Here is a 25,765-nt window from a genome sequence, read left to right as displayed (position 1 = left end):
TACAAGCGTGAGCCACCATGCCTGGCTGATTTCATTTTTATATTGTTGTAAATAATACAACTCTTACAAAAGCTAAGCAAATTACTTGTAGGCCCTAATACAGATTGAGCATCCCTAATATGAAAATAAGTCCAAAATTCTCCAAAATCCAAAACTTTCTGAGCGCCAACATGACACCACAGGTAGAAAATTTCACACCTGACTTCATAATGACAGGCTATAGTCAAAACGCAATCAAAATTTTGATTCAGGCACAAAATTATTAAAAACATTGTATAAAATTGGCTGGGTATGGTGGCTCACGCCTGTAATCCCAGCACTTTAGGAGGCCGCGGTGGGTGATTCACGAGGTCAGGAGATCGAGACCATCCTGGCTAACATAGTGAAACCCCGTCTCTACTAAAAATACAAAAACAAAATTAGCGAGGCGTCGTGGCGGGCGCCTATAGTCCCAGCTACTCGGGAGGCTGAGGCGGGAGAATGGCCTGAACCTGGGAGGCGGAGCTTGCAGTGAGCCGAGATTGCGCCACTGCACTCCAGCCTGGGCAACAGAGCAAGACTCTGTTTCAAAAAGATAATAATAATATATATGTGTGTGTACATATATATATTTATATGTATATATATATTTATATGTATCATACAATTATATATAATATATATACACATAGTATATATAAAATATATATATACATAGTAAAAAATTACTTTTGGGCTAGGTGTATAAGCTGTATATGAAATATAATTTCATGTTTAGACTTCGATCACATCCCTAAAATATTTCACTATGTATATGTTAATATTCCAAACCCCCCCCCAAAAAAAAAACCTAAATCCAAAATACTTCTGGTACCAAACATTTCCAGATAAGGAATACCCAACCTGTAGTACTTTTTTTTTTTTTTGAGATGGAGTCTTGCTCTGTTGCCCAGGCTGGAAGGCAGTGGTGCGATCTCAGCTCACTGCAACCTCTGCCGCCTGGGTTCAAGAGATTCTCCTGCCTCAGCCTCCCGAGTAACTGGGACTATGGGCACAGACTGCCAACCCGGCTAATTTTTTATATTTTTAATAGAGACAGGTTTCAATATGTTGGCCAGGCTGGTCTCAAACTTCTGATCTCAAGTGACCCACCTGCCTTAGGCTCCCAAAGTGCTGTGATTACAGGCATCAGCCATGCGCCTGGCTGTCGACCTGAAGTACTTTGTACTTAACCAGTGAAAACCATTTAAACTAAAAGTAAAGCTAGAAGAAATATAACTTTATGTAATAACTCCAAGAAGGCATTCTTTGAAAGAAGTAAGCTCCTACTATAATCTACTCTTGAGGTGTTTTCCTACAAGCAAGGCCAGTGACGATTTGCCCTGAGATACCTGTACCTTCTTTCCTGAGTCCAGTCTGCTCTTTCTAGCCCTAAAATAGTATGCTATGCATCTTTATGGTATTAGGCTAGGCGATCTATGGCTATAAAAGTTACCTTTTTCCTCTATGAAACAAACCATATCCTTGGTCTTAAAAGCAACATAATCGAACCAAATAAATTAAATGCTCTAAGATACATCACTTATTCAGAAGACAAATACTGCTGGGTGTAGAGAAATCCCACCTATTCAGGAGGCTGAGGCAGGAGGACTGCTTGAGCCCAGGAGTTTGCAACCAGCCTGGGCAACAGAGGGAGACCCCGTTAAAAAAAAAAAAAAAGACAACAATAATTGTAACTACTACATCTTGAACAGAGCAGAAAAGAGTACCTTTTAATAAATACCTGGTTTTTTTGTTGTTGTCGTTGAGACAGAGTCTCGTTCTGTCGCCCAGGCTGGAGTGCAGTGGGGCTATCTCAGCTCACTGCAAGCTCCACCTCCCAGGTTCACGCCATTCTCCTGCCTCAGCCTCCCGAGTAGCGGGGACTACAGGCTCCCACCACCACGCCTGGCTAATTTTTTGTATTTTTTTAGTAGAGATGGGGTTTCACCGTGTTAGCCAGGATGGTCTCTATCTCGCAACCTCGTAATCCACCCTCCTCGGCCTCCCAAAGTGCTGGGATTACAGGCATGAGCCACCGCACCTGGCCACCTGTTTCTTCTTGAAGACACTGAATGAAAAGATCTTTCTGTTTGGCACAGCCACTGATACAGAGATCACAAAATTAATTTACAAATAACATTAAGTCACAGAAAAATACGTACATATGGATTTAAAAAGACTGAAGGAGATAAAAAAAAAAAGAGAGAAGGGCATTAATCTGGCAATACCATTCCTCTGCCCCTTTAATTGAACTGATCCAGTCATCATGGAACATGCATTGCTCTGGCTGGGGTGCAGTATACTTCTCCACGTATTCTATTTCCACAACTTCTTCCTAGTCACGAGAAACCAGCAACAAGTCAGGTGGTATAGTTTTAAAATACTACATTATGAAGATAACCCCCAATTTAATATATCTCGTTTATATCCTTCATATTAGTCCCCTTTATAACTCAGGAAATTTGGAGCCATTCAAAAAGTCAAGAACTTTATTTGACCTAACAGTAAGCTAACAGTGATGTTAGGAAATAATAGCTTGGTATGGTGGCTCACACCTGTAGTCCCAGCTATTAACCTTAGGAAAGCTGGGGCAGGAGGACTGCTTCAGCCTAGGAGTTCAAGTCCAGCCCAGGCAACAAAGCAAGACCCTGTCTCCTAACAAAAATTTTAAAAAGAAGAAATATTAATGGCCTTGTAAAACTTACGCTGAAAATGGGGGGGAAAGGAATATAAGAAAGCCTTAGGCCAGGCGCAGTGGCTCACACCCATAACCCCAGCACTTTGGGAGGCCGAGGCGGGCGGATCACCTGAGGTCAGGAGTTCAAGATGTGCCTGGCCCACATGGTGAAACTCTGTCTCTACTGAAAATACAAAAATTAGCCAGGCGTGGTGGCAGATGCCTGTAATCCCACTACTTCGGAGGCTGAGGCTCAAGAATCACTTGCACCCAGGAGGCAGAGGTTTCAGTGAGCCAAGACTGTGCCATTGCACTTCAGCCTGGGCAACAGATGGAGACTCTGTCTCAGAAAAAAAAAAAAAAAAGAAGATATAAGAAAACATTAAAATTAAGAAAAAAAGCACATTGTTTAATGGGTACAGGTCTTCTGTTTAGGATAAGGAAACAATTCTGGAAAATGGTGATGGTTGCATAATATTGCAAATGCACTTAATGCCACTGAATTGTATACTTAAAAATGGTTAAAATTCTAAATTTTATGTTATGTATATTTTACCACAATTTTTAAAATCACAAAACAAATAACAATTATAAGTTATATTTTCAATCATAAAAGCAATATAAGGAAACTTTGAAAATAAAAGGGAAAAATAACAATAACTTAACCCATAGTTTTTATATTTGCCCAGTTATTTTGTGCACCAATATTTGTACACACATATTTGCTATTCTCTTTCTTGCCAGTTCTTCCACAAATATGAAGAATGTGTTCATTTATTTCTTGAATAAAACACTCTCACAAAAAAAGAGGGCTTCAAAATTGAATATACATATATACACACACACACTATATATATTCAATACACACATAAAATATACACACAATACATAACACACACAATATATATATCTAATATATTAAAAAGAATCTTTGCTACTAAAGATAGATTCAGTGTGATTCTAAAAGGAGTTTAACTACAATAGCCGACAATGCCTCAAGTGAAATACAGAAGGTAAGTATTTGAACTTACTGATGAGATGTTCTCCAGTTCCATGTGTTTGTCCAAGGGCATTCGCAGAAACTGGCCCTTAATAAGGAAATCAAACTCCACATGTTTGTGGAACTCTGAGGAAAATACATAACAAAATTATCACTCTTAATGTCTAAAGTAATATTGGCAGAGATACATGAGAACGTCCCAAACAAACACGTACCTATTATCCCAGTGTGGCCTCTGAGTTTCTCTGTGATTTTTAAGATCAGAAATACTTTGTTTTGTTAGTATAATGTCTTTTTACTGTTGTTGGTATAATTATTTTGGTTTAGAAAACTTTTATTATTTTAAACATACACAAAAGTAGAAATAACAATGAATCTCATCACTACTGCCCATTTTGACATCCACCAACTAATGGAACATCATCTATATTCTACCCTCCATTCCCTGGCTGGTTTATTTTAAAGCAAATCTCAGAAATTATATCATTTCATCTGTAAATACTTTAGTATGTATCTCTAAAACATAAGGACTTAAGAAATTTGTCACAATATTTTAAAATTTAACAATCACTCCTTCTAATATCAAACAGTCAATGTTCTTTTACAGTGAGCTTTCAAAACTCAGCATCCATAATCCATACATTATATTTGATTAATGTTTCTTTTAATCTTTAACAGTTCCTCCTCCTTTTTCTCCTTGCCATGTATTTGTTGATCAAAGTGGGTTATCTGTTTTGTAACATTCTGGGTTTTGTTGACTCCATCTTCAAGGTGTCCTTTAACATGTTTCTTTATCACACAAATATCCTATAAACTAGTCAGAGGTAAATGGTAAATGCCTGGTTAGATTTCAGGGTTTTTTTTTTTTTTTTTTGACAAGAATATTCACAGGCAGTATTGTCTATTTCCTATTACATCCCATCAGGATGCAAATAGGATCTGGTTGTGTCTCTTTTTAAGATATTAAGACCCATCTTAGCGCTTGGATTATATCAGTCTGATTCTATCCACCATAATGCTCCTTGTCAGTCTTTTACCTAATTATCGGGATTAACAGCTATTGAGAACCACTACTGTACTTATATTCATTATTTCTTTCAGAGTTGCAATATGGTAACAGTCTATACAGAAGGAATAATGTTCAGTCTATATGTTTAGAAAAATGTTACCCAACTATTTGGGTAACATACTGGAATTGCAAAGCTTCTCTTACAGGAATAATTCTTTCCTCAACAAAATACTTGCAAACCAAATTCAACAACACATTAAAAAGATCATCATGAACAAGTAGGATATATGCCAGGGATGCAAGAATAGTTCAACATACACAAATCAATGTAATACACTGTGATGGTTAACACTGAGTGTCAACTTGATTGGATTGAAGGATGCAAAGTATTGTTCCTAGGTGTGTCTGTGACGGTGATGCCAAAGGAGATGAACATTTAAGTCAGTGGAATGGAAGAGGCAGACCTACCCTCTATCTGGGTAGGTACCATCTAATCAGCTGCCAGCATGGCTAGGATAAAAGGAGGCAGAGGAATGTGGAAGGACCAGACTGGATCAGTCTTCAGGCCTTTATCTTACTCCTGTGCTGGATGCTTCCTGCCCTCAAACATTGGACTCCAAGTTCTACAGCTTTTGGATTCTTGAACCAGTGGTTTGCCAGGGACTCTCGGGTCTTCGGCCACAGACTGAAGGCTGTACTGCCGGCTTCCCTACCTTTGAGGTTTTGGGACTTGGACTGGCTTCCTTGCTCCTCAGCTTGCAGACAGCCTATCGTGGGACTTCACCTTGTGATTGTGTGAGTCAATATTCCTTAATAAACTCCCTCTTGGCTGGGCACAGTGGCTCACATCTGTAATCCCAGTACTTTGGGAGGCCAAGAGTTCAAGAACAGCCTGACCAGCATGGTGAAACCCTGTCTCTATTAAAAATACAAAAATTAGCCAGCCGGGTTTGGTGGCACGCGCCTGTAATCCCAGCTACTCAGGAGGCTGAAGCAGGAGAACTCCTTGAACCCGGGAGGTGGAGGTTGCAGTGAGCCGAGATCGTGCCACTGCACTGCAGCCTGGGCGACACAACAAGACTCCGTCTCAAAAAAAACAAAAAACCTCCCTTTCAAATATACATCTATTCTATTAGTCCTGTCCCTCTAAAGAACCCTAATACATACATCATATCAACAGAATGGACAAAAAGCATATGATCATTTCAATTGATGCTGAAAAAGCATTTGATAAAATTCAACATCCTTTCATGATAAAAGCCCTAAAAAAACTGAGTATAGAAAAACATAATTCAACGTAATAAAAGTCATATACAATAGACCCCCATACTAAATGGGGAAAAAACTGAAAGCCTTTCCTCTAACATCTGGAACATGATAAGGATGCCCACTTTTACCACTGTTATTCAACACAGCAATGGAAGTCCTAGCTAGTGCAATCAGATGGAAGGAAGGAAGGAAGGAAGGAAGGAAGGGAGGGAGGGAGGGAGGAAGGCATCCAAATTGGAGAGGAAGAAGTCACATTATCCTTGTTTGCAGATGATTTGATCTTATATTTGGAAAAATCAATGATATAATGTTATATTTGGTATAATCTTTATTTTACCAAAAACCAATTAGGACTGATAAATTCAGTAAAGTTGCATGATACAAAAATCAGTAGCGTTTCTATATGCTAACAGCAAACAATTAGAAAAAGAAATCAAGAAAGTATTTCTACTTACAGTAGCCACAAATAAAATACCTAGGAATTAACCAAAGAAGTGAAAGATCTCTACAACAAAAACTATAAAACAATGATGAAAGACATTGAAGAGGACTGAGTGCAGTGGCTCACGCCTGTAATCCCAGAACTTTGGGAGGCTGAGACAGGTGTATCACCTGAGGTCAGGAGTTCTCGACCACCCTGGCCAACATGATGAAACCAAGGCTCTAGGAAAAATACAAAAATTAGCTGGGCGTGGTGGCAGGCACCTGTAATCCCAGCTACTCAGGAGGCTGAAGCAGTAGAATCGCTTGAAACTGGGAGGTGGAGGTTGCAATGAGCTGAGATTACGCGATTGCATTCCAATCTGGGCAACAAGAGTGAAACTCTGTCTCAAAAAAAAAAAAAAAAAAAGAAAAGAAAAAGAAAAAAAGAAATTGAAAAGGACACACAAAAAAGGAAAGATATTCCAGGATCATGGATTGGACGAATTTAATATTGTTAAAATGCTCATAGTACCCAAAGCAACCTACAGATTCAATGCAATCCTTATCAAAATACCAATGACATTCTTCACAGGAAAAAAAAAAATCCTAAAATTTACATGCAACCACAAAAGACCCAGAATAGCCAAAGCTATCTTAAGCAAAAAGAACAAACCTGGAGGAATCACATTACCTGACTTCAAATTATACTACAGAGCTATAGTAACCAAAACAGCATGGTACTAGCATAAAAACAGACACATACACCAATGGAACAGAATAGAGAAGCCAAAACAAATCCATACATCTACAGTGAAGTCAAACCTACACTGGGGAACAGACAGTCTCTTCAATAATGGTGCTGGAAAAACTGGGTATCCATATGCACAAAAAAATGAAACTAGACCCCTATCTCTTGCCACATACAAAAGTCAAAACAAAAGGGATTAAAGACTTAAATATTTCTAAGACCTCAAACTATGAAACTAATACAAGAAAATATTGGGGAAACTCCCCAGGGCAGTGGTCTGGGCAAAAATTTCTTCATTAATACCACACAAGCACAGGCAATCAAAGCAGAAAGACAAATGCGATCCCATCAGGTTAAAAAGCACAGCAAAGGAAACAATTAACAAAGTGAAGAGACAATGCACAGAATGGGAGTAATTATTTGCCAACTACACATCTGACAAGGGACTAATAACCAGAATATATAAGGAGCTCAAAAAGCTCTGTAGGTAAAAATTTAATAATCTGATTAAAAATTGGGCAAAAGGTTTGAACATACATTTCTCAAAAGAAAACATTCAAATGCCAAACAGGCAAATGAAAGGGTGCTCACCATCATTGATCATCAGTGAAATACAAATCAAACTACAATCAGGTATCATTTCACCCCAGACAAAATGGCTTTTTTTTTCCCACCCCCACAAGACGGAGTCCTGCTTTGTCACCCAGGTTGGAGTGCAGTGGCGCGAGCTCGGCTCACTACAACCTCCGACTCCCGGGTTCAAGCAATTCTCCTGCCTCAGCCTCCTGAGTAGCTGGGTTTACAGGCACCTGCCACTATGCCTGGCTAATTTTTGTATTTTTAGTAGAGATAGGGTTTACTATTTTGCCCAGGCTGGTCTCGAATTCTTGACTTCGTGATCCACCCACCTTGGCCTCCCAAAGTGCTGAGATTATAGGCGTGAGCCACCGTGCCAGGCCAAAATGGCTTTTATCCAAAAGTCAGGCAATAACAAATGCTGATGAGGATATGGAGAAAAGGGACCCCTCATAAACCTTGGTGGGGATGTCAATTAGTACAACCACTATGGAGAACAGTTTGGAGATTCCTCAAAAAACTAAAAATAGAGCTACCATATGATCCAGCAATAGCACTGCTAGGTATATACTTAAAAGTAAAGAAATCAGGAAATCAGTACTTCTACACAATGGAGTACTATTCAGCCATAAAAAAGAACGAGATCCTGTCATTTGCAACAACATGGGTAGAATTGGAGGTCACTATGTTCAGTGAAATAAGCCAGGCACAGAAAACAAACTTTGCATATTCTCACTTATTTGTGGGAGCTAAAAATTAAAACAATTGGACTCATGGAGACACAGAGTAGAAGGAGAGTTACCAGACGCTGAGAAGGGTAGTGGGGGAAGTGAGAGGCAAGTGGAAATGGATGGTTAATGGGTACAAAAGAATTGAAAGAATAAATAAGATCTTGTATTTGATAGCACAACTGGGTGACTATAGTCAATAATTTAATTATACATTTAAAAACAACAAAGAGTATAATTGGATTGTTTGTAATGCAAAGGATAAATGCTTGAGGTGATGGATACCTCATTTACCCTGATGTGATTATTACACCTTATATGCCTATATCAAAATATCTAACGTACCCCATAGATACACCTACCATGTACCTACAAAAATTAAAAAGAATATTTCTTATTCTAGTTCAAAGACTTTTTCAACAAATAGACTATGTAACAGTTTTGAAATTTATAAAGGTAACTATGCATCAGAATCTCTATATATCCATGATGAAAACAAAAACAAGGATCAACAGGAAATGCTATGTAAATATCCTTGAATATTGAATACTGAACTGTAACTTGCTAGCAATAAAAAGATTGCAGACCCTGTCCCCTCCTCCCCCATCCCAAGCCAATAAAGTTGCTCAAAAACATCATCCCAAATTTCACAAAAAAATTATGTGATTATTTGAAGACGAAGATGGGGAAAATACTACACATTAGTTTATAACTCTTACCTCCCCATTCCTCCAACTAGGATAGAGTCAGAAGAGCTCTGCAGCATTGGAAACATCTGCATAAAAATACACTTGCCTCTGGCTGGGCATGGTGGCTCACACATGTAATCCCAGCACTTTGGGAGGCCCAGGAGGGTGGATCACCTGAGGTCAGGAGTTCGAGACCAGCCTCGCCAAATGGTGAAACCCCGTTTCTACTAAAAATACAAAAAATTAGCCAGGCATGGTAGCGGGCACCTGTAATCCCAGCTACTCTGGAGGCTGAGGCAGGAGAATCACTTAATGTTTCATGTTTAAATTTTCTCTATTTTATGTAATATTTCTTTACTTTTTAAAAAATATTTTATTATAGAAAATTTCATACACATGGAAAAGTTCAGAAATATCAATCAAAACTACAATGAGATACAGAAAATAATATAAGGAGCCTCTTACACCTATCACCAAACTTCAACAATTTTGTTTTTTGAGACTTCCTCTATCACCTAGGCTGGAGTGCAATGGTGCGATCTTGGCTCACTGCAGCCTCCGCCTCCCGGGTTTTCAAGCAATTCTCCTGCCTCAGCCTCCTTAGCAGCTGAGATTACAGGCATGTGCCACCACGCCCGGCTGATTTTTGTATTTTTAGTAGAGACGGGGTTTCACCATGTTGGTCAGGCTGGTCTCAAACTGCTGACCTCGTGATCCACCCGGCTCGGCCTCCCAAAGTGCTGGGATTACAAACTTCAACAATTATTAACTCATGGCCAATCTTATTTCATTGATATTTTTACATACATTGTTCATATTAATTTAATGGGCAAATAACATATTAGTACAATAGTATATATTTAATATTTGTATCTTTTAAATGTTTTATATTCTTGCATGTTTTGTTATACCCTTTTTTTATGAATTCTGGACACAAAAAATAAAATACTGGTATTCATACTGGCATTTTGATATTACACTGAACACTCAAATACTGATATTGTCATTTTGCTTTGTGCTTCACTAGTAAGTGGGGCCTAAGCACTAAAACGCTTGTTTTATGCCTACATAACTCAGCCCTCCGTAGAACAATCAGTATCTTGATTACCTCTATATTACAACTATACCAAAATCTTTATTCCTTAACTACAACCACCATATTTCCACATTGCCTTAAAAACAGGTTAAACAGAAATTTTTTTCTGAAAACTTTTCTCTCAAAGCAGTATTTACAGTATCATCCAGCAGAAGAACCTGTACTTCATAACATACAAATTTTACCACTACAAAATTCATACAGTATCATAAGGCCAAAAAAGGAACTAAAAACTTAATGCATTTTAGAATAATTAGGGGCATTGTGCCCTCTCCTAAGCATATATACCCACCATTTTTGTCCTTTAGTAGTTTATTGATGATGTTACTAAGGTCAGCAATTTCAGAGGCAGCAGGGATTGAGAAGGGAACATCATCTACGGCATATCTATAAAAAGGAAATGATACGTCAAGATCAAGTCTACAGATATTTGAACAAATATGCTTTTACGAATTCAACATACATTTATTGGGTAAATAAACGCCAGACATTTTGCTACATGTTGTAAACAAAAATGAATTAAAACATGGTCTCTGTTCTAAGATGAGGTTGAAGTCTGGTAATCAAATAGAATGACGTTACATAAGAACAATGCCATTAGGTGACATGTAAAAAGAGAACAAAGACACCATAGGTCATTTTAACCACAGAAAAGGAAGGCAGGGGAGCAGGGCCAGAAACGATCCACAAAAAAGATGACTGTTAAGCTACATTTAGAAAAGTGATCAGCCAGGCGTGGTGGCATGTGCCTGTAGTCCCAGGTACTTGGGAGGCTGAGGTGGGAGGACTGCCTGAGCCCAGGAGGTCGAGGCTGCAGTGAGCTGAGATTACACCAGTGCACTGCACTCCAGCCTGGGTGACACAGCGAGACCCTGTCTCAAAAGAGAAGTGAGTTTTTGCCAGGTGAGGGAAGGGTAGGCTGGAAGAAGCAGTATGCATGAAAGCAGGGAGAACATCAAAACAATAGCTAGGAGTTGTTAAACTGCCCAACCTGCCACTTCCAGAAAATCTGACTTTGCTCTAAAGTGACCAAAGGCTAAAGAGATACACATGGAGTGCTTTATATATCATGTGAAATCATTTTCACTTCTTTTTTGTGGGTAATGAAGAACTATCACAGCAGTGCAAATTAGAAATATCATCAGATTTTATTTAGTTAGATCTTTCTGGCTGCACAATGGGCACTGAAATAGAGGAACACATGACAGGAGGCAGATTAGGAGACTCTTCTAAGAGAGACTGTGAGAAAATATTTGCAAATCATGTATCTGATAAGGAACTTGTATCTAGACTATATTAAGAACACTTATAACTCAATAATAAAAAGACAACACAAACTTTAAAATGGCCCAATAGGGACATGCAAATACTCATCATTAGTCGTCTGGGAAATGCTAATCAAACACAATGAAATATAATTTCACATCCACTAGGGTGCTATAAGTAAAAAGACAGCTAACAACAAGTGTCAGTGAAAATATGGAGCAATTGGAACCCTGATTATTGCTGGCAGTAACGTAAAATGGTGCAGTTGCTTTGGAAAACAGTCTGGCAGTTCCTCAAAAACTCAAACATGGAATTACATCTGACCCAAAAACTCCACTTCTAAGTATATATGCAAGAGAAATGAAAACATACATCCACACAAAAACTTGTACATGAGTGTTCACATAACAACTATTCATAATAGCTAAAAGGTATAAACAACCTAAATGCCCACCAGCTGATGAATGGAAAAATATGGTACATCCATTCAATGGCCTATTATTTGGCCATAAAAAGGAATGAAGTGCTAATATATACTATGATATAATGAAACCATTTTTTAAAAATCATAGTAAGTGAAAGAAGCCAGTCACAAAAGATCACATTATATAATTCCATTTATTCAAAATGTCCAGAAGAGAGAAAGTTACAGAGACAGAAAGTAGATCAGTGGTTGCCTAGGGCCGGGGGTATTATTTAATAAACAGCTCAAGGATGATGAAAAATGTTCTAAAATTGGCTGTGGTGATGGTTGCACAACTTTGCAGATATGGTGCTGATGATCCTCAAACCACACTTTCAGCAATAAGGCTATAGCTATATATTTATGTATATAATTCACATATATGTATATTCTTGTGTGTGTGTGACAATTATATTAGCCCCTCTGCCTCCATTTTACTGACCAAAATATTAAGCAAAAAGAAAAAGCAAGATTTTTATTTATTTATTTATTTATTTGAGATAGAGTCTCACTATGTTCCCCAGGCTGGAGTGCAGTTGCATTGATTCTGGCTCACTGCAACCTCTGCCTCTCAGGCTCAAGCAATCCTCCCACCTCAGCCTCCCAAGTAGCTGGGACCATAGGTGGGCACCACCATGCCTGGCAAATTTTTTGTATTTTTGGTAGAGACGGGGTTTCATCATGTTGCTTAGGCTGGTCTCTAACTCCTGAGATAAGCGATTTGCATTCCTCAGCCTCCCAAACTGCTGGGATTACAGACATGAGCCACAGCACTCGGCAAAGAATTTTAATTTCTACTTTTTTTTTTTACCTTTTGGAGGGCCTAAATTCAAACACACACATATGACATGTATCCATTCATTTCAGGGGTTAAAACACAGTGGCCTATTATCTCTTACAACTTCATGTGAATCAATAATTATCTCAAGGCTGGACGCAGTGGGTCATGCCTGTAATTCCAGGACTTTGGGAGACCGAGGTGGGCGGATCACTTGAGGCCAGGAGTTCGAGACCAGCATGGCCACCAAGGCAAATTCCTGTCTCTACTAAAAATACAAAAATTAGCCAGGCTTGGTGGCACATGCCTGTAATTCCAGCTACTCTGGAGGCTGAGGCGGGAAGATTGTTTGAGCCCAGGAGACAGATTGCAGTGAGCCAAAATCCCACCACTGCAGTCCAGCCTGGGCAACAGAGTGAGACTCTGTCTCCAAAAAAACCAAAACAAACAAACAAACAAAAGCCCCACATATTTCAAAAAATTTTATTTTAAGAAAAACAAAAAAACCTACTTTCAATTAAAAAACACAGTGGTTATGTTAACGCATCACCACATTCCTAGAGAAGTATTAAGGCTATGTATGTAAGTATGTATACTCAGGTGCATTGATAATACGATTTATGTATACTTTCAGCAACAACACAAGGGGAGAGAAGATGATTTACTAGCTCTCCTCATAAAGCTACAAACAAAACCACAGGTATAACTCAGGTGGAAGTTTCCTAGTTTATGGCTAACTTTAGCTTATTAACACAACAAATATTTATTATCATTTTCACTGAAAAATTTGACATTTTTTGTTGACTCAGCTAATCCAAGAAGCTTAATATATAGTCCCTGCCCTCAAGAGACTTCCAATATAGTTGGAAGAGACCAGGCAAACACAAAGAAAACTAACAATGCAATATATACCACAAGGCAGCATATAATTAGTTTTCGAATGAGTGCTAACCTTAAGACCACTGGTTAAAATGTTTATATATCTATATAGATATATATAAATGGTAAATATGTCTTTCCATTTTCAAAAACTGTTTTTTTCCATTTTCAAAAACGTGTTTTCAAAAACTGTGAACCACCACTAGCAGACACCCTATAACAAGGCCCACTGTTCATTGTTAAATTACACATATAAAATGTTTCATTCAGAAAGCAAACCTGAAGTCCTTCAGCCTCCTCCACAATCACAATTCAAATTATATAGAACCTACGAAACTGGTTAGAAAGGAGGTAATCTCAGAAAAAAGGGTGGGGGTGACAGTAGAAACAACCAGGGATCCACAAGGTCATACCAAAGGGGTGGTCGGAAAGGAACCTGGGGAAGGGAGCGAATGGTGGAACACTTACTTACTTCTTGTTATCAGTGTAGAAGCGTGTTTGGAGCTGAGACATGGCGAGGAGTACACACGACTTGCCCACGGAAACGTACGGGTTAGCAGACTCACAACACGGAGCTCCTGCCTTTTAGGACTACAAAGAGGCAGCTCAAAATTAGACTGCACAGGTAAGCGAGGAGCTGCAGTCTAAGCCTGGACTCTGCTTTCTGTCCCCCGGTCTCCTCCGCAGAAAGCACGCGGTTGCCTCTCTACCGACTCCCAGACCACAAACATCGACTACCTACTCCTAGATTTAGGAGTCATCGATTAGAAAAGCAGAGTCTTAAAGGTAGCATGTCCCTTTAATCATTGTTAGAATTCTTCCCATACGTGTGGGCCCGTAATCGATTAGGAAAAAGATCCCACTAAAATCCGCTTTATTAATAAAATTTTTTTTCAAGAGGCTGTCCTGAGCCTGGATAGTTCAAACACAGCTCCTAGTTACTACAAGTCTCAGAAAGCATCGCTTCTCAAACGCTGTGACCACCGGGAATTGTAGTCTTTTTTTGCCACGCTGCCCTCAGAATATCTTATTTGCATTAAATCCTTCAGACTCCAGCCAGACATCAAATTTCCTGTCTTCAGCTTTGCTTGACTAACGCCTTGCCAGTTTTTTTTTCTCATACATATTCCCAACCAGACTCCCACTCGGCAGAGGTTTTTCCTAAGTCTCGCCTCTAACTGCGGGTTTTACAGAGGCGAGAGGCGGAAATACGAAAAAAAGAACGGATGAAAGAGGAAACGGTCGACGGTGGCCGATAGTGGTCCTACTCTCGTGGAACTGCGCTGCGCGCTCCCGGTGGGGCGCGCCTGCGCATTATGCTGGTCTCCATGGCGGGGCCTCGGAGCCAAGACGAGGTTGAGTAGACTCGTTTTGAATTTTCTCCCCTCTGCTCCGGCGGACTTCCCATGCCGCCTTGTGGGGCTGTCGGCGGCGGCAGGACTGGGGGAGTCAGAAGTCTGGCAGCGCTGTCTGCGCGGACCTACCGGACGCTACCTCCCAACCCCCCTTTCTTCCTCCTGCCTCCTCCTCCTCCCGTCACCTCCTGACCCACCGGAGCTCCGAGCAACTGCCGGCCCCCGCCCCCAGCCGCAGCCGGTCACTGGCGGCGCCCTCCGCGCCAAGCTTGGGGGCCTTTTCGGGGTCCTACATGGCAGGGCTTCCGACCCCCGGCCCGAGACGGGGCTCGCAGGCCCCAGAGGGGCAGGCTGGAGAAGGAGGAGGTTAGGTGTCTTGAGGAGGGTTGTTGAGCCCAAGGACGCGCCATCGCTGCGGAGAAGGAGCCGGACCCCTTGGGCGGAGCGCCCAATGTGTGGTCCCTCACGCCGTCCCTCACCTTGCTTTTTAGGGTTTTTTTTTCCGCTTTCTGAGCCCTTTTATACCTTACGTTTAGAAGGGGAAAATCATCCTCCCACACCTTCTCCCCGACTTTTTGCCCTTTTTGTCTTGAAGTTACCCAAAGGCCTGTATATTGTTCTCAATGTTCTCAAGAATTACTCTAATATAGTTGTTTTTCTGAGGGAGGATGGATGGAGATAACTATCCTGATCCCAATGTCAGTTTTTAAGGCATTCGCTTCAAGAGACAAGCAGTTTAGAATCAGGCAGAACTGGATTGCACAATTTATGGGCAGAGCGGTATGTGTGCAGGTGAAGACAACTAAAGCTTTCCTTTTTTACCTTGTTTAAAGATGTCCTACTGTAAGGTAGACGCCTAATATTTAAATGAACGCCTAATATTTAAATAGAGAATGAGATGAGGTTTAAACAATTGGAAGAAAAAAATAATTTTTATTAGAGAGCAATGACAATAAAAGTAGGACTCTTTTCAGTTTACTTACCTTGGTAGCTCGGAATCCGGGCCCTGGAACCAGAATTCCTGGGTTCAGATCCTGCCTTTGCTACTTGATTAACCTTCTTGTGCCACACTTTTATCAACTGTAAGAATTAACTGCGGCATCGGAAGCACTCAGTATATGTTAATTATGATCAAATAGTTACCAATTCCAGTTTAACTAGAAGCTTTGCCAGTGTGAACAGATAAGGGAGAATAGCCACATTGAGTGGAGGAATAAAATTAGAAAACCTCTGTTCTGAAGTCCCAGGAGATCACTTATTAGGCTTGGGCTTGCTAATGGAAGTGGTGGTCGTTTAACCATGTGGTTATTGTAGTGGTGAGGATTTACACATTAAATAAGTCATAGGCACCTGAAGCTTGAAACACTTTCTTAATGAAATCTTGCCATTGAATCTGTACTTGATAATATGTCATTGGTTAAAATATATTTATAAAATGTATAATTGATCAGCAGGTTAATACATTTTTATCATTAATTTGAAATTTATCAAAATGAGAATATACAGTACCTGACAGAGTCAATAGAGTTTGATCTTAATTTGAATTGAAAATTATGATCAGGAAAATAAATAACCTGAATATATGCTTAATAGTATAAGACTTTCAGTTTGCAAAACAGAAATCCTGACTTGACTAAAATACACTTTTCTTTTGACGGAGACCTTTAGTTAAGGAAAGATTAGTTTTAGCATTCAACATAACTAAATACCCAGCATTATGTTTTACGGTTTTTTTCAACAATGATTTATGTGTCATGTTTGGTGTTGCCTCCAAGCAGTACCTAGGATAGCTGATGCTTTTACTTTGAGTCTTTTTCTTTAGTTGGAACATTAATTGCAAGCTTTTGGTTGGTAATCATTTTTTATGGGATGTATTTACTATATGGTCCTCATGGAGACACATTGTTATCTGGAGAACCACAGTTTGGAAAATACGTTTCTCTTTATTATAAAGTTTCTTGTTTTATATATATAATGCCACAGTGTGATAGGATACAAAGTCTATGCATTAGGGCTTTGGAGTCCTAATTGTTTTTTGTGTTTTTCTTTTTTTCCAATTTGAGTATGAATCCGAACCTAATGCACTCCGTGATCTTAAGCAAGTTTCTTGACAGTTCCAGTTTTCTTATCTACAAACAGAGACAAAAAGATCTACCTCAGAGTCATTGTAAGGATTAAATAAATTTGTAAAGCTCTCAAAGAGCAGCCTAATCCCAGCATTTTGGGAGGCCGAGGTGGGCGGATCACCTGAGGTCAGGAGTTCGAGACCACCCTGGCCAACATGGTGAAACCCCGTCTCTGCTAAAAATACGAAAATTAGCCAGACATGGTGGCGGGTGCCTATAATCCGAGCTACTCAGGAGGCTGAGGCAGGAGAATTGCTTGAACCTGGGAGGTGGAGTTTGCAGTGAGCCAAGATCTCGCGACTTCACTCCAGCCTGGGTGAAAAGAGTGAAACTCCATCTCAAAAAAAAAAAAAAAAAAAATCAAAGAGCAAAGAGGTAAAAAGTTTGTTTGTGCAGAGTAAAAAATGGCTAGAAATGGATTACAGGGAAGCTTATAGGGAGAACAAACCACAAATAAAATTGACATTGTGAACACCAGCCTTAGATTTTTTTTCCCTGAAAATTAAAAAGTGCTTTTTTTATTTTTATTTTTTTTGAGTTGGAGGGTTTTTTTTTGTTGTTGTTGTTTGTTGTTGTTTTGTTTTTGGTTTTTCGTTTTTTTTCAGAGTCTCCCTCTGTCACCAGGCTGGAGTGCAGTGGCGCTATCTCAGCTCACTGCAACTTCTACCTCCCAGGTTGAAGCGATTCTCCTGCCTCAGCTTCCCGAGTAGCTAGGACTACAGGTGCCTGCCACCATCCCTGTCTAATTTTTTTGTATTTTAGTAGAGAGGGTTTCACCATGTTGGCCGGGATGGTCTCGATCCCCTGACCTTGTGATCTTCCCACCTCGGCCTTCCAAAGTGCTGGGATTACAGGCGTGAGCCACTGTACCGGCTGAGATGGAGTCTTGCTCTGTTGCCCAGGCTGGAATGCGGTGGCATGATCTCATCTTACTGCAACCTCTGCCTTCCAGGTTCAAGTGATCCGTGCTTCAGCCTCCCCAGTAGCTGCAATTACAGGCTCCTGCCACCACTCCCAGCTGATTTTTGTATTTTGTTTCGTTTTCTTTTTGAGATGGAGTCTGGCTGTGTCACCAGGCTGGAGTGCAGTGGTGCAATCTTGGCTCACTGCAACCTCCAACTCCCTGGTTCAAGTGATTCTCCTGCCTCAGCCTCCCGAGTAGCTGGGATTACAGGCACACGCCACCACGCCTAGCTAATTTTTGTATTTTTAGTAGACACACGGTTTTATCATGTTGGCCAGGATGGTCTTGATCTCCTGACCTTGTGATCTGTCTGCTTGGCCTCCCAAAGTGCTGGGATTCCAGGCATGAGCCACTGCACCTGGCCTGTTTTTTTTTTTTTTTTTTTTAAGTAGAGGCGGGGTTTCACTATGTTGGCCAGGCTGGCCTCCCAACTCCTGACCTCAAGATCCGCCCACTTTAGCCTCCCAAAGCGCTGGGATTACAGGCATGAGCCACTGCATCCAGCAGAAAATTTAAAAATTAATATAGGTTATTGTTTATATATATTTGCATACATTTAAAAGTTCGATGTTTAACATAACTTTAAAAACTGATTCTTAAAAAATAAATTATCCTATTAAAATATTTGTGAATTAGTCTTGATTTCATTTTTGACACCACTGATTCATACTAATTTTGTACATATTATAAAAGGAATGTTATGTCATTTATCTACCTCTAAAAGATGTGGTAAATTTTATTTTCTAAAGTACTTTTGAGCAATATTTTATTCATTTATTTATTTTTGAGACAGTCTCGCTCTGTCACCAGGCTGTAGTGCCATGGCGCAGTCTTGGCTCCCTGCAACCTGTGCCTCCCAGGTTCAAGCGATTCTCCTACCTCAACCTCCTGAGTAGCTAGGACTACAGGTGCGCACCACCACACCTAGCTAATTTTTTTGTATTTTTAGTAGAGATGGGGTTTCACCATGTTGGCCAGGATGGTCTCAATCTCTTAACTTCGTGATCTGCCCACCTTGGCCTCCCAAAGTGCTGAGATTACAGGTGTGAGCCACCAGCATCCCGCTGAGCAATATTTTTTAATGTAGTTAATAAGATCTGGCGCTGATAATGAATAGATTTAAAGATCTTTTACATCTTAGGACATTAACCAAGGTATCTGGAATTTAAAGAAACTCAACTTCAAGCTACTTTCTCTTTAATTATCCTATTTGGGGATTTATTCTCAGATTATTGGTTGTAACTAATATTTTAATACACAGAAGTCTGTGAAGGATACTCAACAACATGATTGGATGTTAAGACCATTTTTTTTTAATATTACACATAAGAAATTACCTCCAAAATTTTGAACTGATAGAATTGCTGTTGAATAAGATCATAACAGCAATGGCCCAAGTATTGTCCTTGAAAGAGACATGGCAACAACCTGAATCGTCTCTACCCCTTGGCCATACATTCACTGTATAAAAACAATAAAAAGCCCTTTCTTCCCAAAATAAATATGCCGAGCTACTAATTTTACAGATGCTTTCCAATCTTTTGATATAAGATAAAATCCACTTTTTAAATGTGATAACAAAACATTCTAGAAAGCAATTTGCTGGCAAAAGGTAATGCTTTAGTGTGTTTTCTGAAATCCAATCATTAACTGTTTAGGCTCCATATTTAATATTTTCTTTTTTCTTTCTGCTCTCTTTATCTAATTGTAATGCGCTTGCTTAAGAAATAAGCCTGTCAATTCTAGGGTTTGGGAGGTAGGGCATGGGGAGAAGAGCTTTTATTTTCAAGCTTCTTGTGGCTCCATAAGATGCCCTAATAGTAAGTATTTTCATTGATGAAAAATGTAATTTGCTAGAGATCTTTGTTTTAGTGATAGTTATAAAATGTGAGAATTTAAATATTCCAAATACCTGATTTTAGACAAGGAAACAGGCACAGAGAGATTGTCACTTGTCCCAAGATACATGCAGTTACCTGTAAAGTCAGTCCTTGTCTTTAGTTCTCTTAAATGAGTCAATTGATGGTTTTACCACACCAGGCTGATAATGGTTATTTTAAAATAAAACTTGCATAACAAAATGTAATAATTATCTTTATGTGTAGGAAAATAAAATATACATTAAATACCTTCTCATTACAGAGAAAATGCTGCTGTGAAGACCCAATTAAAGCTTTCACATAAATGAAGCTACAGCTATCATGATTTAGTGCCCCCAAAAGGAAGAACTTCAGTGGACAAGAAAGGACATTTCTGGGGGTAGTAGAATGCTTGAGGCCTGGAATTTAAACCTGAGCCACTATCTGAAGGTAATTTTTTTTAACTAATTGAAAGTAACTTTATTGTAAAAAGTTAACTATTGTCTATTACATCTTTAAAAAGTCAAATTACCCTTTGTATATAGGTGCTTTGTTCTATTTATGTTCATCAGTTGGAAAAACCATTTTATACTTAGTTATTTAATATTAATAACTGTTCTTCTTTTTTTGTTTTTTTTTTTGAGACGGAGTCTCGCTCTGTCACCCAGGCTGGAGTGCAGTGGCGCGATCTCAGCTCACTGCAAGCTCCACCTCCCGGGTTCACGCCATTCTCCTGCCTCAGCCTCTCTGAGTAGCTGGGACTACAGGCGCCCGCCACCATGCCCGGCTAATTTTTTGTATTTTTAGTAGAGACGGGGTTTCACCGTGGTCTCGATCTCCTGACCTCGTGATCCGCCCGCCTCAGCCTCCCAAAATGCTGGGATTACAAGCGTGAGCCACCGCGCCCGGCCTAATAACTGCATTCTTATAAACTTTACTTTGACAGGGCCAGGCGCGGTGGGAGGCCGAGGCGGGCGGATCACGAAGTCAGGAGATCAAGACCATCCTGGCTAACATGGTGAAACCCCGTCTCTACTAAAATACAAAAAAAAATTAGCCGGGCATGGTGGCGGGCACCTGTAGTCCCAGCTACTCTGGAGGCTGAGGCAGAAGAATGGCATGAACCCAGGAAGTGGAGCTTGCAGTGAGCCGAGATCACACCACTGCACTCCAGCCTGGGTGATAGAGCAAGACTCCGTCTCAAAACAAAACAAAACAAAAACAAACAAAAAAACTTTACTTTGACGGAGTTAATTGTCAGTTAGGGATAAAAATTTATAGCATGTACTGACATTCAGGATAGTTGGGAAAATCAGCTATTTTAAGTCACTCTGCAGTTGTCAGGATTAAAGAAGATAAAGCAAATTGATGGAAGAAAGGAGGAAGGAAGAGGTAATACTTTTCACTGCATCCAAATTTTTTTTTAAAGTGTGTCTGTAACTTAAAAATGTACTTTTAATCTTCATTTCAACAATGGGTTAGGTCAATCGTCATATTAAAACCCACTTTTCCATATAGAAACTACTTTAATATTTTCTCAGTGTAACCACAAAAAGTCTTTAACCCATAGATTTTCATTTCCAGAAGGCAGTGGAAAATATAGTTATTTTTATTCCATTGGCAAAATCCCAATATGGGCAAAATTCTGCATAGGTGGTTTGTGGTTGGCAGTCTTCCTCTGTCAACATACTCCCCACCCCTTAACTAGTGTACTTACCTAAGGCAGTCATACTTCCCTCAGTCTTCACTGCAGCATTCTGTGCAGGCCTGCTGAATCCCTCTAAGTTCTTTGAGGCTCACCTGTACTTGTTTTCTCACCTCCAAGTAAAACTTTTCACTCCCTCAGGGTAGCTCTTTTTAACTCGTTTTAAAGGAAGAAACCTATCCTTACATAAATTTATACCAATTTGTTAATGGCTGATGTTCTCTCCAAAGTTTTTTTCTTTTTAAGAAAAAGGGCTTATTAATGTCAATGAAAATTTTACTGATGAAATTTCAGAGTGAGTGAGGAAAAGTAAATAAAGTAAAAAAAAAAAAATTAGACTAGTAAAGGTAACTTGCAGTGGGATCAGAGTACCTGTCAGGAAACTGGGAATATTTGGAATTCTTACCCCTAAGCTATTGACACTTTTTACAACTTCTTCCTAAACTCCACTTCTCAATCTGTTCTACCTAATGTTTTTTCAGTGGCTACAATGCCTGCATAGTTAGAGCTCTAGCTTTTGGGTGGTGTCGGAGATAGAGTTTTTTGTATGTTAGGGTACTGCTTCTAATTAAATTTCAACCAGCAAAAGTTGAAAACAAAAAGGAAGAAATAATTTCTTTTAACATCTTTAATTTGTTAACCTATCCAGAAAAAGATTTAAATCTATGGATTTTTTGACTAATGAAGGCAGAAGAGAGCCTTGTTTATTGCCTTGAAAAAGTTCCTATTGTAATAATAGAGTACGGGCTTTGAAATAAACACGTGTAGGTTTGAGTTCTTGCTCAACCAGTCAGCGTATTTGTAATCTTGGGAAAGTTACTTATCCGCCTATCCTATATGTAAATTGGAACAGGTAACTGAATCACAGTGTTGTTGAAAGGGTTAAATGATATAGGTAAAACACTTTTAGCATAGTACCTTACTATGGTAAATGCTCAATAAATGATAACCTTATGATTTTGAGCAATGAACCTCATCATCTTTTTCTATAAAATGATGATAATAATAGGTCCTATATCACAGAATAGTAGAGTGATTGTTGATAATTCTAGCTAATAATTATTTAGGATAGTTGAGATTCAATACATTTTATTTTATAAATATGACAATTAAATTCATAATCTTTTTTTTTTTTTTTTTGAGACGGGGTCTTGCTCTGTCGCCCAGGCTGGAGTGCAGTGGCTCACTCGCAGCTCACTGCAAGCTCCACCTCCTGGGTTCATGCTATTCTCCGGCCTCAGCCTCCTGAGTAGCTGGGACTACAGGCGCCTGCCACCACGCCCGGCTAATTTTTTTTTGTATTTTTAGTAGAGACTGGGTTTCACCGTGTTAGCCATGATGGTCTTGATCTCCTGACCTTGTGATCTGCCCACCTTGGCCTCCCAAAGTGCTGGGATTACAGGCGTAAGCCACCGTGCCCGGCCTAAATTCATAATCTTAATTGATCTATCATAATAGTGCTTATATTTTAAAAGTCAAAGAGCTCTCAGAAATATTAAGAAATTTTTTTAATCTCAATGTCATCATGTTTAGACAGTGAATATTCAGATTACTTTAAAAATTAAGCCAGGTGCAGTGGCTCATGCCTGTAATCCCAGCACTTTGGGAGGCTAAGGTGAGCAGATCACTTGAGGCTAGGAATTCAAGACCAGCCTGGCCAACATGGCGAAACCCCTTCTCTACTAAAAATTAAAAAATTAGCTGGGCATGGTGGTGCATGCCTGTAATCCCACCTACTCAGATGGCTGAGGCACGAGAATCACTTGAACCTGGGAGGCGCAAGTTGAAGCGAGCCAAGATCGTGCCACTGTACTCCAGCCTGGGCAGCAGAGCGAAACTCTGTCTCAAAAAAAAAAAAAGGCCGAGTGTGGTGGCTCACACCCGTAATCTCAGCACTATGGGAGGTCAAGGCAGGCGGATCACCTGAGGTTGGGAGTTCAGGACCATCCTGACCAACATGGAGAAGCTCTGTCTCTACTAAAAATACAAAATTAACTGGGCGTGGTGGCACCTGCCTGTAATCCCAGCTACTCAGGAGGCTGAGGCAGGAGAATTCATTGAACCTGGGAGGTGGAGGGTGCAGTGAGCCAAGATCACACCATTGCACTCCAGCCTGGGCAACAAGAGTGAAACTCCGTCTCAAAAAAAAAAGGGAAAGAAAGAAAAAGAAAATTAAACTGTATTTAAATCGTGTTCTTGACAATTTACTTTAGAATAGTAAATTGTATTCCTAATAGGAAAAAAGCAAGAAAAAGATAAATTTTTAAAAAGTTATATTCCTAATAGATTTTTAATAAGCCCCTCAATAGGACCTTATTTGCAGTTGAATCTAACTTTGTAAAAAGTTTCCTGTTTTAATAGATTTCTTTTGTATTTCTGTATAGTGCACATTGGAAGTCAGTCAATAAATAATAGTTAAATGAATTTTATTTTATTTTATTTTATTTTTTGAGACGGAGTCTCACTCTGTCACCCAAGCTGGAGTGCAGTGGCGCAATCTGAGCTCACTGCAAGCTCCGCCTCCCAGGTTCACGCCATTCTCCTGCCTCAGCCTCTCCGAGTAGCTGGGACTACAGGCGCCCGCCACTACGCCCGGCTAATTTTGTTTTGTATTTTTAGCAGAGACGGGGTTTCACCGTGGTCTCGATCTCCTGACCTCGTGATCCGCCCACCTCGGCCTCCCAAAGTGCTGGGATTACAAGCGTGAGCCACCGCGCCCAGCCTAAATGAATTTTAAAAATCAGGATAATCAACTCTTAGAAACATAAAATCTTAGTATTATTATTATATTTTTTGAGACGGAGTCTCACTCTGTCGCCCAGGCTGGAGTTCAGTGGCGCAATCTCGGTTCACTGCGACCTCCACCTCCTGGGTTCAAGCAATTCTCCCGCCTCAGCCTCCCAGGTAGCTGGGACTGCAAGTGCGTGCCACCATGCCTGGCTCATTTTTTGTATTTTTGGTAGAGACAGGGTTTCACCATGTTAGCCAGGATGGTCTCGACCTCCTGACCTTGTGATCTCCCTGCCTTGGCCTGCCAAAGTGCTGGCTGAGATTACAGGGGTGAGCCACTGCACCTGGCCCAAAGTTCTTTAATTCCAGAAAATTTTAGATCTATGTAAACACCTCAGTAAATTGAAGAAATTTCTATTACCTTGCCATCAGACAGCTTTGTATTAAATTAAATCTCTGTATTCAGGTCAGTTTCTTTTGCATTTTCCATAATTGTGTTAGTTAGTTAATTAGCAAACGTGAGTTCACTTAAAATGTTCAGTTCCTCTGTGATATCATGAAATAAACCTGATATTAAAAATTCAGATATAGTTATAAAACACACAGAATATAAATTTTATACATAGAGATTTTAAGCGTCTTGATCATCCTTGTATCTCCAGCACATAGAACAGTCACTTGGATGTGTAGTAATAATTCATTTTGTGAATGAATATCTGCTTATAAATACATATGCTTAGAAAAAATCTGGAAGAATATGCAAAAATGTCAATAGTGATTTCTGTAAAATTATAAGTAGCTTTAACTTTCGGATGTTGCTACATTAACATATATTTGTTTTAATGACATAAACAATAAAACTTAAAAATTTATTGAAAAATTTTTTTTTCCTGAGATGGGGTCTCACTCTGTCACCCAGGCTGGAGTGCAGTGGCATGTTTATGACTCACTGTAGCCTCAAACTCCTGAGCTCAACCAATCCTACCTCAGCTTCCCAAGGAGCTATAGGGACTGTAGGTACTCACCAACATGCCTGGCTGATTTTTTTTTTTTTTTTTTTTCAGTAGAGACAGAATCTCATTATATTGCCCAGGCTGATCTTGAACTCTGGCTTCAAGCCATTCTTCCACCTTGGCTTCCCAAAGTGCTAGGGTTATAGGGATTAGCCACCACACCGAGCCCTTAAAAAGAAATTTTTAATCTTTTGAGACAGGGTCTTGCCCTGTCATGATCATGGTTCACTGCAGCCTCAACCTCCTGGGCTCAGGCAGTCCCTCCACCTCAGCTTTCTAAGTAGCTGGGACCACAGACACATGCCACCACACCCAGCTAATTAAAAAAAATTTTTTTGTAGAGATGGGGGTCTCACTATGTCACCCAGGTTGGTCTTGAACTCCTAGATTC

At 39.8% G+C, this 25,765-nt stretch overlaps 2 protein-coding genes across 17 annotated transcripts in view; one reads left to right on the top strand and one right to left on the bottom strand.

Moving 5' to 3' along the window:
* The window catches only part of WDR12 (WD repeat domain 12), a 32,702-nt gene extending 17,708 nt beyond the window's left edge, over positions 1-14,994 (bottom strand). Inside the window, exons 1-4 of one of the 2 annotated variants that reach the window (XM_032754904.2) lie at positions 14,091-14,994; positions 10,529-10,623; positions 3,730-3,824; positions 2,250-2,356 (exon numbers count right to left, since the gene is read on the bottom strand). In XM_032754904.2, coding sequence (XP_032610795.1) covers positions 2,250-2,356; positions 3,730-3,771 — 149 coding nt within the window. In that variant the 5' untranslated portion in view covers positions 3,772-3,824; positions 10,529-10,623; positions 14,091-14,994. The remainder of the gene's footprint in view (positions 1-2,249; positions 2,357-3,729; positions 3,825-10,528; positions 10,624-14,090) is intronic. The other variant, XM_032754903.2, reaches the window with a different exon arrangement.
* CARF (calcium responsive transcription factor) overlaps positions 14,911-25,765 on the top strand; it is an 83,649-nt gene continuing 72,794 nt past the window's right edge. For 13 of the 15 annotated variants that reach the window (XR_009213683.1, XR_009213684.1, XR_009213685.1 and 10 more), the window contains exons 1-2: positions 15,259-15,769; positions 20,210-20,376. Coding sequence is in view for 1 of the 15 variants with exons in the window: in XM_058439577.1 (XP_058295560.1) it covers positions 20,335-20,376 (42 nt within the window). In the remaining 14 variants the exon portion in view is untranslated. Of the gene's footprint in view, positions 14,978-15,258; positions 15,770-20,209; positions 20,377-25,765 lie in introns of those variants that run through there. The other 2 variants (XM_058439566.1, XM_032754890.2) reach the window with 2 other exon arrangements.

The sequence above is a fragment of the Hylobates moloch genome, unplaced genomic scaffold (assembly GCF_009828535.3).
Source record: "Hylobates moloch isolate HMO894 unplaced genomic scaffold, HMol_V3 SCAFFOLD_1, whole genome shotgun sequence".
Lineage (NCBI taxonomy): Eukaryota > Metazoa > Chordata > Mammalia > Primates > Hylobatidae > Hylobates > Hylobates moloch.
The sequence above is the reverse complement of the archived record's forward strand: the minus strand, read 5'-3'. Positions and strand labels throughout refer to the sequence as shown.